Genomic DNA, 14,702 nt, shown 5'->3' with positions numbered 1-14,702 from the left:
CCGTCCCATCGCTGTTCTCCACTGAAAGAGGAAGCTATATGTTAAAGAGCTTCCCGAAAGCACCGTGGACATCAAAGGAAAAAAGAAAAGGCAGGAAAACCAGAACGCTCACAGAGTATAAAGCCATGTGGGAGAGAAATTTGTTTATTTTCCTATGTGAGCAGCCTAATGAGTTTCAGCCAGCAATTCCATCTCATTATTGGCACTGTTAAAAAATTTTATTAAGCAATTGGTAAATTCGAATTTCACCACATTCACACAATAACAATTTCAGAGTTTTCAGCTGACTGTGGCCCCTAACTAAGCAGGTCAGATCACACATGTCTTGCTGCTGCATAAATCTTTTTCTTCTTTCTGAACACACATACTGGTCTATTTGACTAAACAAACGCCTGGCAAACTCAAAATGTCTGATCTATAGAGATCCGCGTGGAAGAAAGTTTAGGTTCAAACACACACACAAATATATATATGTATTTAAAAATATTTTCAATAAGTACTCATAGGCCAGGAAAAAAAGAGGCCATGGCAGCATTAACACATGCGTTACAGAGTCATCATCATTCTGCCAAACACAGCAACAAGTGAAACATTTGAGTAGTTTCCTCCTTATCCCTAATTTAGTAAAGCAACAACTGACATAATCTAGGGGAAAGCAGAGGGAAACAATGCACTTTCTTCTTTTAAGGACAACACAATATGAAAATTGACAATAATATCAATTAATCTGATTACTTACAGCCTATAAAAAGGTAGGCAGGAAAAATAATATGTCACGCACTCCGTCAAATAACATGGGGGATATTACAAAGATGTGCAATTCTGTAAATGTAATGGAAAAAGGAAAACACTGCAAGAAAAATTTAACCACTATAAGGGACACTGTGAACTAACCAAAATTCAAATTCACAAACCCAGCAGATATTTCTATCGTAAGCAAAACCCATTCTTGGATAAGCAGCCAACTCTGTTCCACAAGCAAACTAGTTTTCATTTCTGCAAACCCAAGCACTCAAAAGTTATATCAGTACCAAAGAACAAGGCACACAAATAATTAAAAATTGTGTGCTAAAATAGAAGAAAAATTTAATGGCAAATGTTTTTATGATTCACTTTTTAAACTGGAATTACTGGTTTGATCACAAAAGTTTTACAGAGCTCTGACAATTTTACTTAGAGCAATAGGGCCGTCATCTGAAAAATGGCTGATGAACTTGAAATCATTAGCTTCTAGATGCACATTGCTCCATATTTTAAAAACTAGCTACATGGTTTCATATGCAGGAATATAAAATACATAGCTACATGCATCTACTACCAAAATTCAGAGACTTCCTTAGGAAAAAGTCAAGTTAAAAGACCAGTTCTGGGAAATGCATTTTCTCCTCACACCACACGCATTTTTCACTCTGTAGCATTAACTACAATAAGTTGTCCTCCTCATCCAGCATCAAATTTGCTAATCCAAACTACCTGCAGCTGGTAAGTACTTAATTATTGCAGTAGCAAGACAATGTTTCTACAGCAACTCAACACGTTACAACTTAAAAACAATTTCTATTCCAGCATAACCTTAAACCGTGCTCAAAAGGTGCAGTTTAAAGCAACATCATTCACTCTTATTCTTAAAAAGCTGTCATAAATATTTTCACTCAAGAAAATCCTGCCAGACTATAAGGGGAAACAGTAGTAGAAACATTAAATTACTAACATAGAAAGCCATAAAACAAATGGTTTGGCTGGGGAGGTGAAACTTCTCAAATGCAGCAGCACATATTAGAATGGATGGGAATTTTTCTTGGTAGCTTAGAAAACATAATTGACTCCACAAAATGATGAAGACACTGTTAAAGAGCGCAAAGGGAAAGAAGGGTTTCAACCTCCTCTCAGAGGAGGAAAGGCAGACTTGGGGAACCACAGCAATGCAGTCATCCTTCACTACTGAAGCATGGATATTTAAGTACACTGCTTACAACTGTATTTAAAAAAAAAAAAAAGAGAAACCCAACACTGAGCTGCTCCAGCGCCCAGCATCGTGCCCCAGCATACCCTACAGCACTCAGCAGCAGCAGCTCCAAGGCTGGCGGAGCCGTGAGCAGGAGGGTTACTACCTCTGCTTCTTCCAGACAGCAACGGGAGCAGTCCGGCCGGCTGCACGCCTCGCACCGCTCCCCGAGCGGGCACAGCAGGGCTACGACGTCACCGAAGTACAACACGCTGCATCCTACAGCATGCACAAGTTCAAGTCCCTGGTCTGTATCCCGTTTAAGCGTACCTTTTCTCCCAATTCCACCTGACTCCTGTGAGCATCAGGAGGATGACAGAAACCTATTTCTTCATATCGTTCCCTGAATCCCACTGAACTCTCTGCGACAGCAAAACAAAGCAAATTATGACATTAATATAATAACGTGCCATCTTGAAGTTCTTCAAGTCATTTAACAGGGAGAAGTACCGTGGATAAAGTTCTTAGTGGCTCACACAGCCCTAAACGTGAACAGCTGGGGTGACAGTGTAGGGAAAAAAGGAAAACTGGATAGTGTTTCTAGCCCCGTAAAGTCATTTAATGCTAAATGTGCATGGCTAATTAGTGAGGTGTATGGCAACCTCTAGTGGTATATGCCTGCTTAGAAAACAGCAAACACTCCAATATATGAATATATAGGAAAAGCATTTGCCTTAAGTGATCAGTCGTCTTCTTGTCACTAATTTTATTAGAATGACGTGGTGATGAGATGTCAGAATACAGATATTCAGGGAAAGCCTCTCCATTGCCAAGCGTCACACACACTAGAGCAGGCAGGCTAGCTGTAGAAAAGCTGAACATCATGCAAGCTGTTTCCAAATAGGTTAAAGGAATTAATTGCCAACTGACTTGCAGTTTTAAGTGACAAATCAAACGCCTCCACGAGTACGTCAGGTGGTAGTTGTCCTTGTAGAATAGAAACCAAGCAAAGGAAAAACCTACTCTCACTGCCGGTATGTAACACTCCACCTGGTTGTGCTTTGTTGCTTAGAGATTACACAGCCACCTCTGGTAGTCATTTGTGACACCAATGACATCAACACACATTTTATTTTATTTTTTAATAATACTCTGCCCATATGATGTAAAGATACTACAAATGTCAGCACTCCACAAGTAAGAGAGAGACACAGTGCAGCACAGCATCACCCCTGGCACTACGCTGATAAAACTGCTCTGTGTAATTAAAAACAAAGCAGTGGTAACAGACGATAGAGCAGGGAAGGATCTCAAACTCGGGGCAGCCTACAATAGAGGACATCCAACATTAAATGAATACTGCCCTGGACCTTATTGTAGAACATCTATTACATCTATTTTTACTTCCAGCAGCTGCTTGTGATAGATTTAGACAAATTTGTCAATTTTCATGCTTACTGGAATGTGATACAAATTACTCAACATTATGAAGTTGTATTTTACTGAGCTTTTAAGCACACCATATTGAATATACCCAGAATATAATTCTTTCATAGAAAATAGTCTTCAGCATTTAAAACAACTGGTAGTCTCTGCTCAGAATAGGATTAGGAAAAAGCCTGCATGGAAATGGAATTACTTCTCACATTAAGGAAGAAATCATTACAGCATCTGGTGAGGTTTAAATTATGACTATTCAGTCGTATTGCTAAGCAGATTTTAAGTTAAGTGTTTCACAGCTACTTAATTTAAAAACCTACACCCTAAAATACTTTATGCAATATAAGGTACTGTCTTCTTTTTAGGCTTTTTCTTCACAGAAAACACTTTTTCATTATGGTTACTGCGGTTTGTTCTCTCAGACATGCTTTCACTCTGATGGTAGAACCAGAATAGGAATTTAATACAAAAACTCTGCTTCTGCATCATGGAGCAAGCTGCGTCCATCAGTGCTGGCTAAATTTAATAATAGCGGCCAACAGACTTCAGAAGGTAGGAAAAGAAATGACAATGTATGCCTCAAAACATCAATCTCTTACAAAATATGTGTATTCCTATTGCTTTTCTTGACAACTGAAACTTTATAACAATCCTACGTATCTTGAGAGGAAATCAGGTTAAAATACTTCCTTTATGGTGCTTAAGCCTGCCAGGGAACCCAAGGCTGTAAAGCTCCTGAGCAGCAAATGCTACCGTACTAGCAGTAAAGTCCTAAGGGAGACAGGCTGCCCCTGGAACTGACTCCTTCTCTCAGCCTGCCCATGTTCTAGCCCCATGGGATATTTTACAACAGATTCTAATACATTTTTATAGTAGGGTCTTTTGATTTATAAGCAATCACGAGCACAGTGACAAATTAAATCCCAATCTTGGTGGGCATTTTTGCCTGTTGTCCAGATGTACAGTTTTCTATCCGCAGAATAAGACCTTTGGTCAATATTACACATAAAAATAGTGAGGAGTGGGATATAAAACATATTCCTTAACGCACGCCTCGTTTTTCTGTTTCTGTTTCACCTCCTTCATTACAATTTCTATGTTACAGTAATATGGAGTGTCTGGCTACAACAAATCAGAAGCTTAAAAATAATAGTGTGGAATATCTTTGAACTATGTAAGAATATCATATTATATATGATAAATATATTGCCTTTTTGTTTTGCTTCCTCAGTTGATGAGTACGTCCATTTTCTGTACCTATCCTTACATTATTTCCAACCATAAGGGAGGTGGTGGAGTCACCATCACTAGAAATGTTCAAAAAACATGTAGATGTGGCACTTCAGGACATGGTTTAGTGGGCATGGGGGTGTTGGGTTGGCGGTTGGACTTGATGATCTTAGAGGTCTTTTCCAAGCTTAACTATTCTGTGATTCTATAAAAGTACAGCTCCAGCCCTGCCAGCACCCAATGGTTGGGATAACCAATATCCTTCTCAGACTGCCATCCAACCGCACTACAGTTGGCTGGATATTATTTGGTTGTTATTTGTAATACTGCCCAGCTCAGATCCCACACAAAGTCTCTCTGCTAAAAGCCATACAGAAACCAACCAGCAGTAGCCATTAAGAGCTTACATCTTTGGAAGAGTTTTGAACATGCCAGTATTATGTGTTTGCTCTAAAGGTCTCTCTTTCTATTTGGCACGTTTCAAGTGTGGCTTTGTTAGTCCTTCACACAATGAAAAAGAGAGAATTTGACAGACAATTTCAATATGACAGAATTTTTTCACCCTGTTTTCTGCCATTCACCCCTATTGTCTCCTTTCCGCAGGCATCAGTGTCAAGCAGCAACAGAAGTCTGTCTGCCTTCAATAAGGATACCAGCACAACTATTTCACAACTAAAATCAAGCAGCAATGTTAAAGTCACATTGTAACTATGCATGTTCAGAGGAATGATGAATAAAGCACCCAAATGTCACAATAGATTATTGAAACGTTGCATACATGGACTGCAAGAGAATTTCTGGGTGTTAACACGTGCTTTCTTGAGTCTTCAGATGGGTCTTAAACATCAGGGAGTCAACCTGCCTCAGAGATGCCGCTACAGATGGTAAAAACTGCAGGTGAGACGGCTGGAAAAAGCTGGTGGAGGGAAGAGCCTCACACCACATAAAGGCTCCTTTTACGTTTCTGAGTTGTAAGGTTGAGGCGAGACATGTGTGTAAAGGTACAGAGGTTGCTGCTTCTCTACTGATGGCTGCCACCTCTTCTGATAAGCCAGCAGACTGCATGCTTAGCCATTTCCTAACCCAATTAAATCAAAATAATCCAGCTGAGCTTACTTCAAACCATGAGTTTAAATTTTGAACAGTAGATGGCCATAAGCTCAGAGCATTTTGACAAAAGCCAAGCCACATAGAAATACAAATGCAGTTATGCTAGATGACTATGAGATTACTGAGTGGTGATAACAGCCAGCTGCAATGGGACTAGCAAGATAACCTCTTCCTGGCCCAAATATAACCAGAGGAGCACATCTCATTTTGGTCTGCAGAAACAGCAGTACAATAAAATGGAACAAAATTGGAAACCGGGAACATAGGAAAAAAGCTCAGAAGTGGAAAACGAAGTATCCCACTAAAAACCAGGCCAAGTTCTTAAGCATCAAGGTAGCGTATCTTACACCACGCTAGGATCTATGATTTCAGAGGCCAACATTTGCAAATGCTTGGAAAACTCAGACTCCATGTCTATGATTTGAGAAATGAAGAAAGCAGGTATTTAATACAATGTCTATGATATGTAATGGGAAAATAGCTTCAATTCAAATTGTGAACACTCATTATCACCGCCAAGGGTATGAAAAGAGGGCAAGTATCAAGCCACGAAAATGTAACGGCACAACGCATTCATCCTGGTTACCTGTCCATACTTTTACAACCAACCATTTCCAAAAGAGAAGGGACTTGGAGAGAATTAAATCCTACAGAGCGGTGGTTTAAGAACAAGATGTATCTCTTGTTAACCCAGTCCTTTACAAAGTGTAGAGGCAGGCAATTATCATTTACTTATTTTTGGCACACCGTCTGTACTTGACAAGCTCTGTAACAGTTTATTCCAGATCGCATTAACAAGACTTTCCCCATTTCCCTTGGAGCATGGAGCAGGGCTGGCTGCCAAGATGAGAAGGATGCCTGACGCATGACTACCTGCCTTTACAAAGTGATCTGCAGCACAGATACAAACTAGGAAGGACCAACTTCAGTATCTACTTTTCTAAAGTTGTAGTCCTGTTTTAGAACCAAAGCAGATATTTATTACTCTGGAGGATAACAAGCTTTATCAGTTGAAAAGCACGGGTGTAGGTTTTATTGTCCATATTTGCAGGGCTTCATCACAAAACGATCATTACGTTTTGTCTGATACAATAAATACATCTTTTGCCAAATACGCAGGAAGAAGTAAAGCAAGTTGAAAATCCATTTTGCAGAATACTTGAGAACCACCACTCAGTGCATTTTTATAACAACTTGATACATGACTAAAAAAACGCATTAAGTCACACAAATCCCTGAAAACATCCTGGCTTGCAAGAAGCTACTGAGCTATTGTTAAGCAAACCAAAAGTCAGAAGTTTCTCAGACAGAGAAACTAATGTTTTTTGTGCATTCAGAACAGATTCAATTACAAAGCAAGTAAGATTTACTCTGGGATTATTTAGTTATGCAGTTATCATTTCAGCTACTTAGTTCATCAGTATCTATTAAGTCATATAAAATTCAAGTTCCTCTACTCCTGAGTTCCAGCAAAGATGAGTTTCAAGAGAAGGCTATTTCTGAAGTTTTATATTTACCTGATGATCCTCTGAGCAGCATACTGATGAAGTGAGCGGAACTGTGCTGACATATTTGCTAAGGCTGCCAGACAATTTGTATGAAGGTATTTGTCCTGTCAGAAAGAAAGAAAGAAAAAACCAAGCAACATCAAACTGTCCTTTTAATATACACTGACACCTACTGCAGAAATCATTCAAATACTGAGTAATATATGTTGCTTTAAAGGACATGGTCCAAAGCATATAGCAGAAATGCAAAGCATATATACTTGGTGATGTTCTTAAAATATAACTCTTATAAAAGAGTGATTGCTTGATACAGATCTCAGAGTGTATGTCTTCATATCTTTAGCAATGTTGACTTACAATGACATCATAGATGTAACAAATGCTGAAAGACAATTCTTCTCCTTTCCCTTACCCTCTCTCCTTTTTGTAGCCTTATCCTAAAATTTTCTGCTTCATAAGTCATGTCCCTATTAACTCTTTCAAAGCATTCTATATATCCCACAACCATAACCATGTGATACTTCACAGTTCTGGTCCCCTTGTTAGCATCCCTGAAAGTGTTTGACCAGATAAGCATTTAAATGATCTCGTATCAAAGTCAAGGGTTTCCACAGAACCAAACTTGTCTACTTATGCAATCCAATAGTCAAATCTACAATGTGCATTAACATAATAGAACAGATTATAAATCCTACAAATATACGCCAAGAATGGCCTCATTTCTTCCAATACTTTTGACCCTAAAAGTGAAATCCTTAAGTTTCCCAATTTAAAATATATTTAAGTAATTTTTTTGCTCCTTTTAATGTAAAAACATCTGTGCCTTTAATTGTTGAAAATATTCAAAGGTGTATGATACATGCTTACATGTTTGAGATAAGTTATAGAATCATATGCATGAAAAATGCACAAAAACAATCTGATTTTAGGCTATGAAGTTGAAGCAGTTTTGCTTTGCTAGAGCTCAGAAAGGTTTTATGGCCCAGTCACTATCCTACTTCATAAAAACACTAACAACAAATAGAGCTGAAATTCCCACTTCTGAGTAATTGAATAGAGACAAACAACCAAAAAGGAATCATTTCTTCTCACCAACCTAAGGATGTTTTTTTTCCTTCTCATCCGAAGATGAGCAGTTCAGTGCCTGAATTATGGACTTTGGAGAAACCCACTCAATTAATTGAACAATAACACAGAAATTGTGTTACAAGTTCAAAACCACTTAACATTGTGCTTCGTTAATATGGCTGACCTTCCCATTTCCTTCCCTCTTGTAAATTCAGATGCCAACTGGTTGCAACAGAATGAAGAAAAATCCCACACCCTGTTTGAAATTTAATTCATGCTGTTGAAAGCAGAAGTCCACATGATGTGCGTAAATGCTACGTGTAAACTCTTACCCTTGTCCGTGTCATGTTGTACTGAATGGTTCTTATCACAACTAGTATCAGGAGGCTCCCAAGTGAGATCTCTGTTAAGACACGCTCAGCATACCAAGTGATATTTTTCAGTATCTGAAAAAAAAGAACAAAGTTTTTCAGCACCTAGGTCTGAATAAGAACACAGGAAGTTGTCTGGACTCTTGCATTCATTAAGATAAGTATATTAGCTTCCAGCCTCAAATGTGACAAAACCTATTTGTATTCTAAAGAGAAAAAAACCAAAAAAACCCCCCAAAAAAACCACGACAGATGTCTGCAGTATTATCACCTAGTAGATCTCATCAACTTTATTGTATCTCATCAACTTTATTGTAAGTCACATGGAAAGACACTAAGTGTAAAAAGATTACTAAATTTGACAATTCCCAAATTTCTATGCCCTGTGCCACCACACTCCTGGATTCTTTTTGATCTTACCCTTTATATTTTATAAAGTCTCCAGTTCCACCCTAGCCACCTGAATAATGTTGCCAATTCCTTCCCATTTTCCCTCATTACAAGCTGGGCAAGAGGCAGCACGTACGAGCTCTGACTGATCGGCAAGAGCGCACATGCTGAAGGATACAGGGCAGATCAACAGGTTAACTGTTGACTTCACACTGAAGACTGTCTCTTGCCAGAGGTGAGGTCTCTTCCCTTAATAAGTTAGAGAAGGTCATCAGCTAGGTTAAGAGCTTCATATCTTTCAGTGCTCTCCACTATCAGGTTCAATGAGGTTTACTACCATTTCTGAGTTTATTGTAGAAGGAGAATCAATCCACACTTTCTTCCCTCTTTGAATATTCAGCTGACCAGCCTGGAGCAATACCACAAACGTAAGCACCAAACCGCCTAGCTTTAAAGGGCTGATAAAAATGAGTCAACAGGAACTGCCCTAAAAACATGGAGAAGATCCTCTGTAAGTTCAGGGTCATTCTGGGTGAAAATAAAAATTTGCTTAACAAGGACTACTGTACCCAAAGCTTTTATATAACTTCATCTTCGATATATTAAGTGCATTTCAATGAAACTTCATGTTCAAGGAAAATAATACAGATGTCTTAAAAAAATCCAAACCCCATCAACATCAACAATCCACTTTATTAATTAACCTCTTCCCTTAAAAAGTTATATGAAAACAGTCCTGTCTGTCACTTCTTCCCACATCTCCTTTGGATGAGCAAAAACAATTGTCACCCTTCATTTTACATAATTTCAGCCTTTAGAATTTCCTCTTCATTTCACTAACAAGCTCACTCAGCAAAAGCTCTTCTTTCTTTAAAAGAGAGGATGGAGAAGTAGCAACCAATTTCCTATAAGGAGATATGGAGAGCTGGCCACTGAATGCCTTGCAGAAGAAGAAGGGAAAGGCAATGCTGGCAACTACTTCAAGCTGCTGCTGATTTTATAATAACTACTCCTTCTAAGATGTATCTATTGATATAAACTGTGATGGAAAGAAACATATTTTTATTTGTGAAAAAGAAGGGGTATCTAGAAAGCAAAATTAAAATTATATATATATATATTATATTATATACAGCTACCTGGAAAAAAAGGATAATCTATGCAATGATATCTACACAGGCTTCTGAAGGAATATAATAGTAAATTCTGCAACGCCTGTGGCAAAATCTGGGCCCAAAGTTTAGGCATCTCATTCTGAAGCATCATCCCCTGGTTTGGCAGCGCAGGACTTGTCCTCTACAACTCAACACTGCCACAGAGAAATGATTCCGTACCTGAAAGTAAGAATATTGGCTGTACTCATGCATCGAGGTAACCTGGAGAAACGGACACAGAGGTATTTAGATTGCGATATTTGTTTCTTAAAGGTGCAAAACAACACCTCGTCTCATTAATGGTAATGGCAAAGGGTCACTGCGTTTCTCTGATAATCAGGTGTTTACAAACAACTATAAGTCACCGTTTTAAATGATGAAGTCACTTGGTTACTAATCGCTAAAAGAGCGATTAGTAGAATCGGAATCAGTAGAATTCCAAAGAACTGGAACCCAGAATGGTCATCCCAAATTTTTAGTTGTAAATTTGTCATTTAAAATTGTGTACGTTATATATTTAAGGGGATTAGTAGTTACGGTCATGCACGCTGTTCAGCTCAAAGGCAGTACGTTAAGCAACCTCCTTCTCTTCACCCTGATTTGAGAAGGAAACAGGAGACCAAGAGCTATTTTTCTAACACAGCTTCTTCCATTCAGCCCACAGCCTGAATCTATGAAAAACTTTCTGAATTACTTATATATTCAATTTGCATATTGGCAGGTTACTGTATTTTGAGAAGGAACTGAAGCAAAGGCAAAGGTGTTTTACAGCTGAGGTGAAGAAAGGATGTACTTGAGTCTACAAGCAGAAAATATCCTATTAACTTTGAAACCCATATTGTCTGTCATTAAAGTTGTTTTTTGTTTCCCCACAGCATTACATACACTGAACAAATTTAAATATAAATTTGCTTTGTTTTATAACTGTTATGGAAATTATGAATCATAGAATTGTATTGGAATTGAGAGGAAATGAGTTATCCCATGCTATTGCCAAAACAGCATTGGTCTTTAGAGCCTACACTGAAAAAACCAAAAAAATTAAAAAAAGTAAATATTTTTCTTTAGTCCTGTTTTACATGACTCAATCTTCCACTAGGTAGGTTATTCCAGAGCTCACACATCTCAATACAAGGAATTTTTTCCACCTGGTTTTTAGTTTACCATATTTACCAGTTTAAACCCGCTACTGTTTGTGACACACCACTTGACCATCATAAGCATTTCCACTCCCTTAAGATTTACAGTTGTTAGCTGAATCATATTCTTCCATTTATTGTCATTTTGGGTCACCATGCAACAAAATCTTGCATTTTTGTTTCTTTTAAATTTTCCAGGTGGCAAATCAAAGCCTTTTAAAGATCAAATGCTGCAGCTGTAGTCAAAATGACAACTTGTCGTCAATATCCTAATGTCTATCTATAGAGATCGAAATTGTACTGACTCCTGAATTACCACCAAAAATTCACAGACTCAATCTACAAGCATCTCTACATCAATGAGCAAGCTCCTTAACAAGCAACAAAACCATAGCTGAAGCTTCATGTACTGCACTTAAACACCTCTATGTATACCTTATTCTTTATTTATCTTTTATTCTGTTGTAATCAAAACTCAGAATTGCCAGAAGACCTTATTTAACAGGGATTTTCCCCACATTAAAACCTCCTTCTCTCTAAAGTGGTCGCATTTATAATCTGTATCTTTATCAGAAGCTAAGGGACTAATTGACTTAGCATGTCAAAGTATTTTAGTTAATATAACTGTGTCCAAAAGTATACTAAAGATCCAGTGCCTAACCTGATAATTACAGCCAGTTGCTACATGGAAAAAAAAAAAAAAATCAAGCCCTAATGCTAGTGAACATAGTTGGCTACTGATCATCTTCAACCACTCAAAATTAACAAACCCAAAGAATGCACTGATAGGATTTATGCACAGGTCAAAGTTGTTAATTGTTGAAATATTTAATACGTGACAGTTTTCATGCAGTGGAATATGAGTAGGCTATATAGGAGTCCTATAAGAACATTAACAGCACAGTTGTCATTGCAGATGACAACTTGTTTTTCAATAGAACATCATTCTTTGGAGAGAAAATTAAAAGTCACATTAAAGAAAGAACACTTAACTAGGAAGTTCTTATTCCCCCTTTCTAAATTACCTTCCTGATCTTTGTTTCTCTTCCATCAGTCCACTGTGGCATTGAATTTTCCCCGTGCTCCCCATAGCTGGATTTGGAGTATCACCAGTATAATCAGCCAACAGACCGCTGTTGACCAATCCTTCCAAACAGGAGTTGCAGCAAGGCGGTTTGATGTATTTTACAGCATGCCTATTGCTGAATTTCTTTTCTAGTCGGCAGCCTTAATTTCTGCAGTAAGTTTAAGACACGTACACACGGCACATGCCTCCCACAAAGCCCCATAAACTAAGCAAATGATTTATATTACCATCTGTGAAGCATCAAAAATCTTCAGTACTACGCTGTTTTGAGGACCCAACCGGCACTCAACACACCGCAGTAATGCAAGCTGTATTAGTGCTGAGAACGGAGAGGTCAGACTACAATTGTTTTACATCACCTACTCAGAAATACATACTCAACCCCCCCTGTAACCTGCATATAATTCCGCTTCATTTTATCCACCTACTTTTGCCCTTAAATCCCAAACACATATGTTAGAGGCTCTCTTTGCTTTAAAGGTTTCTTTTCGTTATCAGTTGGGATGAAGTCCTCCCTCCCTTCCACACCATACTCCCACCTATACCTTTAAAAGCATTTTTCTCAGCTCCAAACACAAAGCAAAGTAAAACCCAGCCTATCAAACACATAGCACGACGACAGCAAAGAACCTTTGAGAAACGCATCCAACCGTTCTCTCAGCAAAATTTGTCGTCATGACAGACCTACATGGGATTAATTCAAAACATTCGAAACAGTAGAATTAAAAGGGGAAAAAAGAAGTTTTTTTAAAGGAAGCATTCTCATAGGACTCCTTTGGGGCAAAAAAGCAGCCACCACCTTCACATACCTGATTTTCTGAGCTACCTGCAGCTTGACGCCCCTGAAAGTGCCCAGCTGCCCAGGCCACCCATCCCCTGACAGCCAGCCAGGCACTTGCTTTTCAAGTACTCCACCGCAGAGCGCTCCAAGCCGAGCTCTGCAACGCGTACCGTGGCTTCTCCCAGCATTTGTGATAGGAGTATAGCTGGCAAAATCAGGGTATTATTTAACACAAGGGGCTGGGGGATATTATATTTCCCTTAGTACTGTGTAGGATCCTAGTGTATGTAACACTCAAGACATAATTACGTGTACATTTTATCAAAACTCTTAGTCAATAGATTCTAAACTAATACCCAAGTGGGGGGGAGGGGGAAGAATCCTATGAAACTTATTCTAGACAAGGGTAATACTTTATAAGTACTGTCTTTAAAACGTCTTTTTTTGTTTTGCTTTGCTTTTTTAACCTTCTGGCTCTGCAAATTCCACATCAACACACATTTCTTTCATTTACCTCCTACCCTCATTCTCACCTCAACTCTATGATTCTTGAAGCTCTTTCACAGCACAAGAGACATTTGAAATAGCATCTTAATTAAGATTCATCAAACTCCCTCCTCCTTCACTTTCTTCCTCGCATCCCTGAAAGCCTCTCGTCCATGAATTATTTCAGTGAAGATTGCATTTCCTCAAATAACCATGTTCTGCATCAGCCTATGTTGAAAGATTTTGGTGTTTTTTGATGAACCTAACAGGATTTTTACCCATTTAATATATTTGTGCTTTGAAAATCATGCATACAGAGGCATATGCAACAAGTTGTACATCCCAAATATCATTACAGACTAGATATTCTAAAATGAAAAAAAGATATAGGCACTGAAGACACATTGGTGGGCTAAGAAAATTCATGTTAGTAGGTACGCTGATGCAGCTTGAGGTACAGAAGTCATTTCTGTACCATATATGAAGACAAAATAAAAGTTCAGATCATTAAAATAAAATAAAATAAAAGCATCTTCATTTTCACATGCTACATAGTACCTGAATTTTTGTCAGCACCTATTTCCTATAGGGGAGCTAAAGTGAAGGCAATGACTATAACATCTAGATGGGAAAACAATTAACAGTAGTGCAGTGCTGGCTATGGTGACAAACATTCCCAGCAACAGGCTCAAGCGTTGACAATTCCTGGTAAACACCTTTTGCTAAAAAGATAGAAAAATCAGAATGGGGGAAGAGGGAAAGACTGGAGATGTATTTAACGGAAGAATGGTCAAGGCTGAGGAACAAATAGGAAAGATGGAATCACTACAAGAAACGTTTCCAGATATAGCCGGCTACGAGTGGATGCGGAAACAGTTCTAATATCTAGTTAAAATAGTATTAGTGACTTGTTATAAGAGAAAGTGATGATGGTATAAAATGAAAGCAAGTCACCCAAGGAGTTTCCGTAAACAAGGACAACTACTCAGGTTA

At 38.4% G+C, this 14,702-nt stretch overlaps 1 protein-coding gene across 1 annotated transcript in view; it reads right to left on the bottom strand.

The window, feature by feature from the left end:
• DYM (dymeclin) overlaps window positions 1–14,702 on the bottom strand; it is a gene marked incomplete at its 5' end in the record, with an annotated part of 135,224 nt that overhangs the window by 103,718 nt on the left and 16,804 nt on the right. The window contains 2 exons of the mRNA XM_010284690.1: window positions 7,243–7,337; window positions 8,634–8,747. Of these exons, the coding sequence (XP_010282992.1) occupies window positions 7,243–7,337; window positions 8,634–8,747 (209 nt within the window). The remainder of the gene's footprint in view (window positions 1–7,242; window positions 7,338–8,633; window positions 8,748–14,702) is intronic.

Source organism: Phaethon lepturus, unplaced genomic scaffold (assembly GCF_000687285.1).
Source record: "Phaethon lepturus isolate BGI_N335 unplaced genomic scaffold, ASM68728v1 scaffold7460, whole genome shotgun sequence".
Classification (NCBI taxonomy): Eukaryota; Metazoa; Chordata; class Aves; order Phaethontiformes; family Phaethontidae; genus Phaethon; species Phaethon lepturus.
This window is presented reverse-complemented; position numbering and strand designations above follow the sequence as displayed.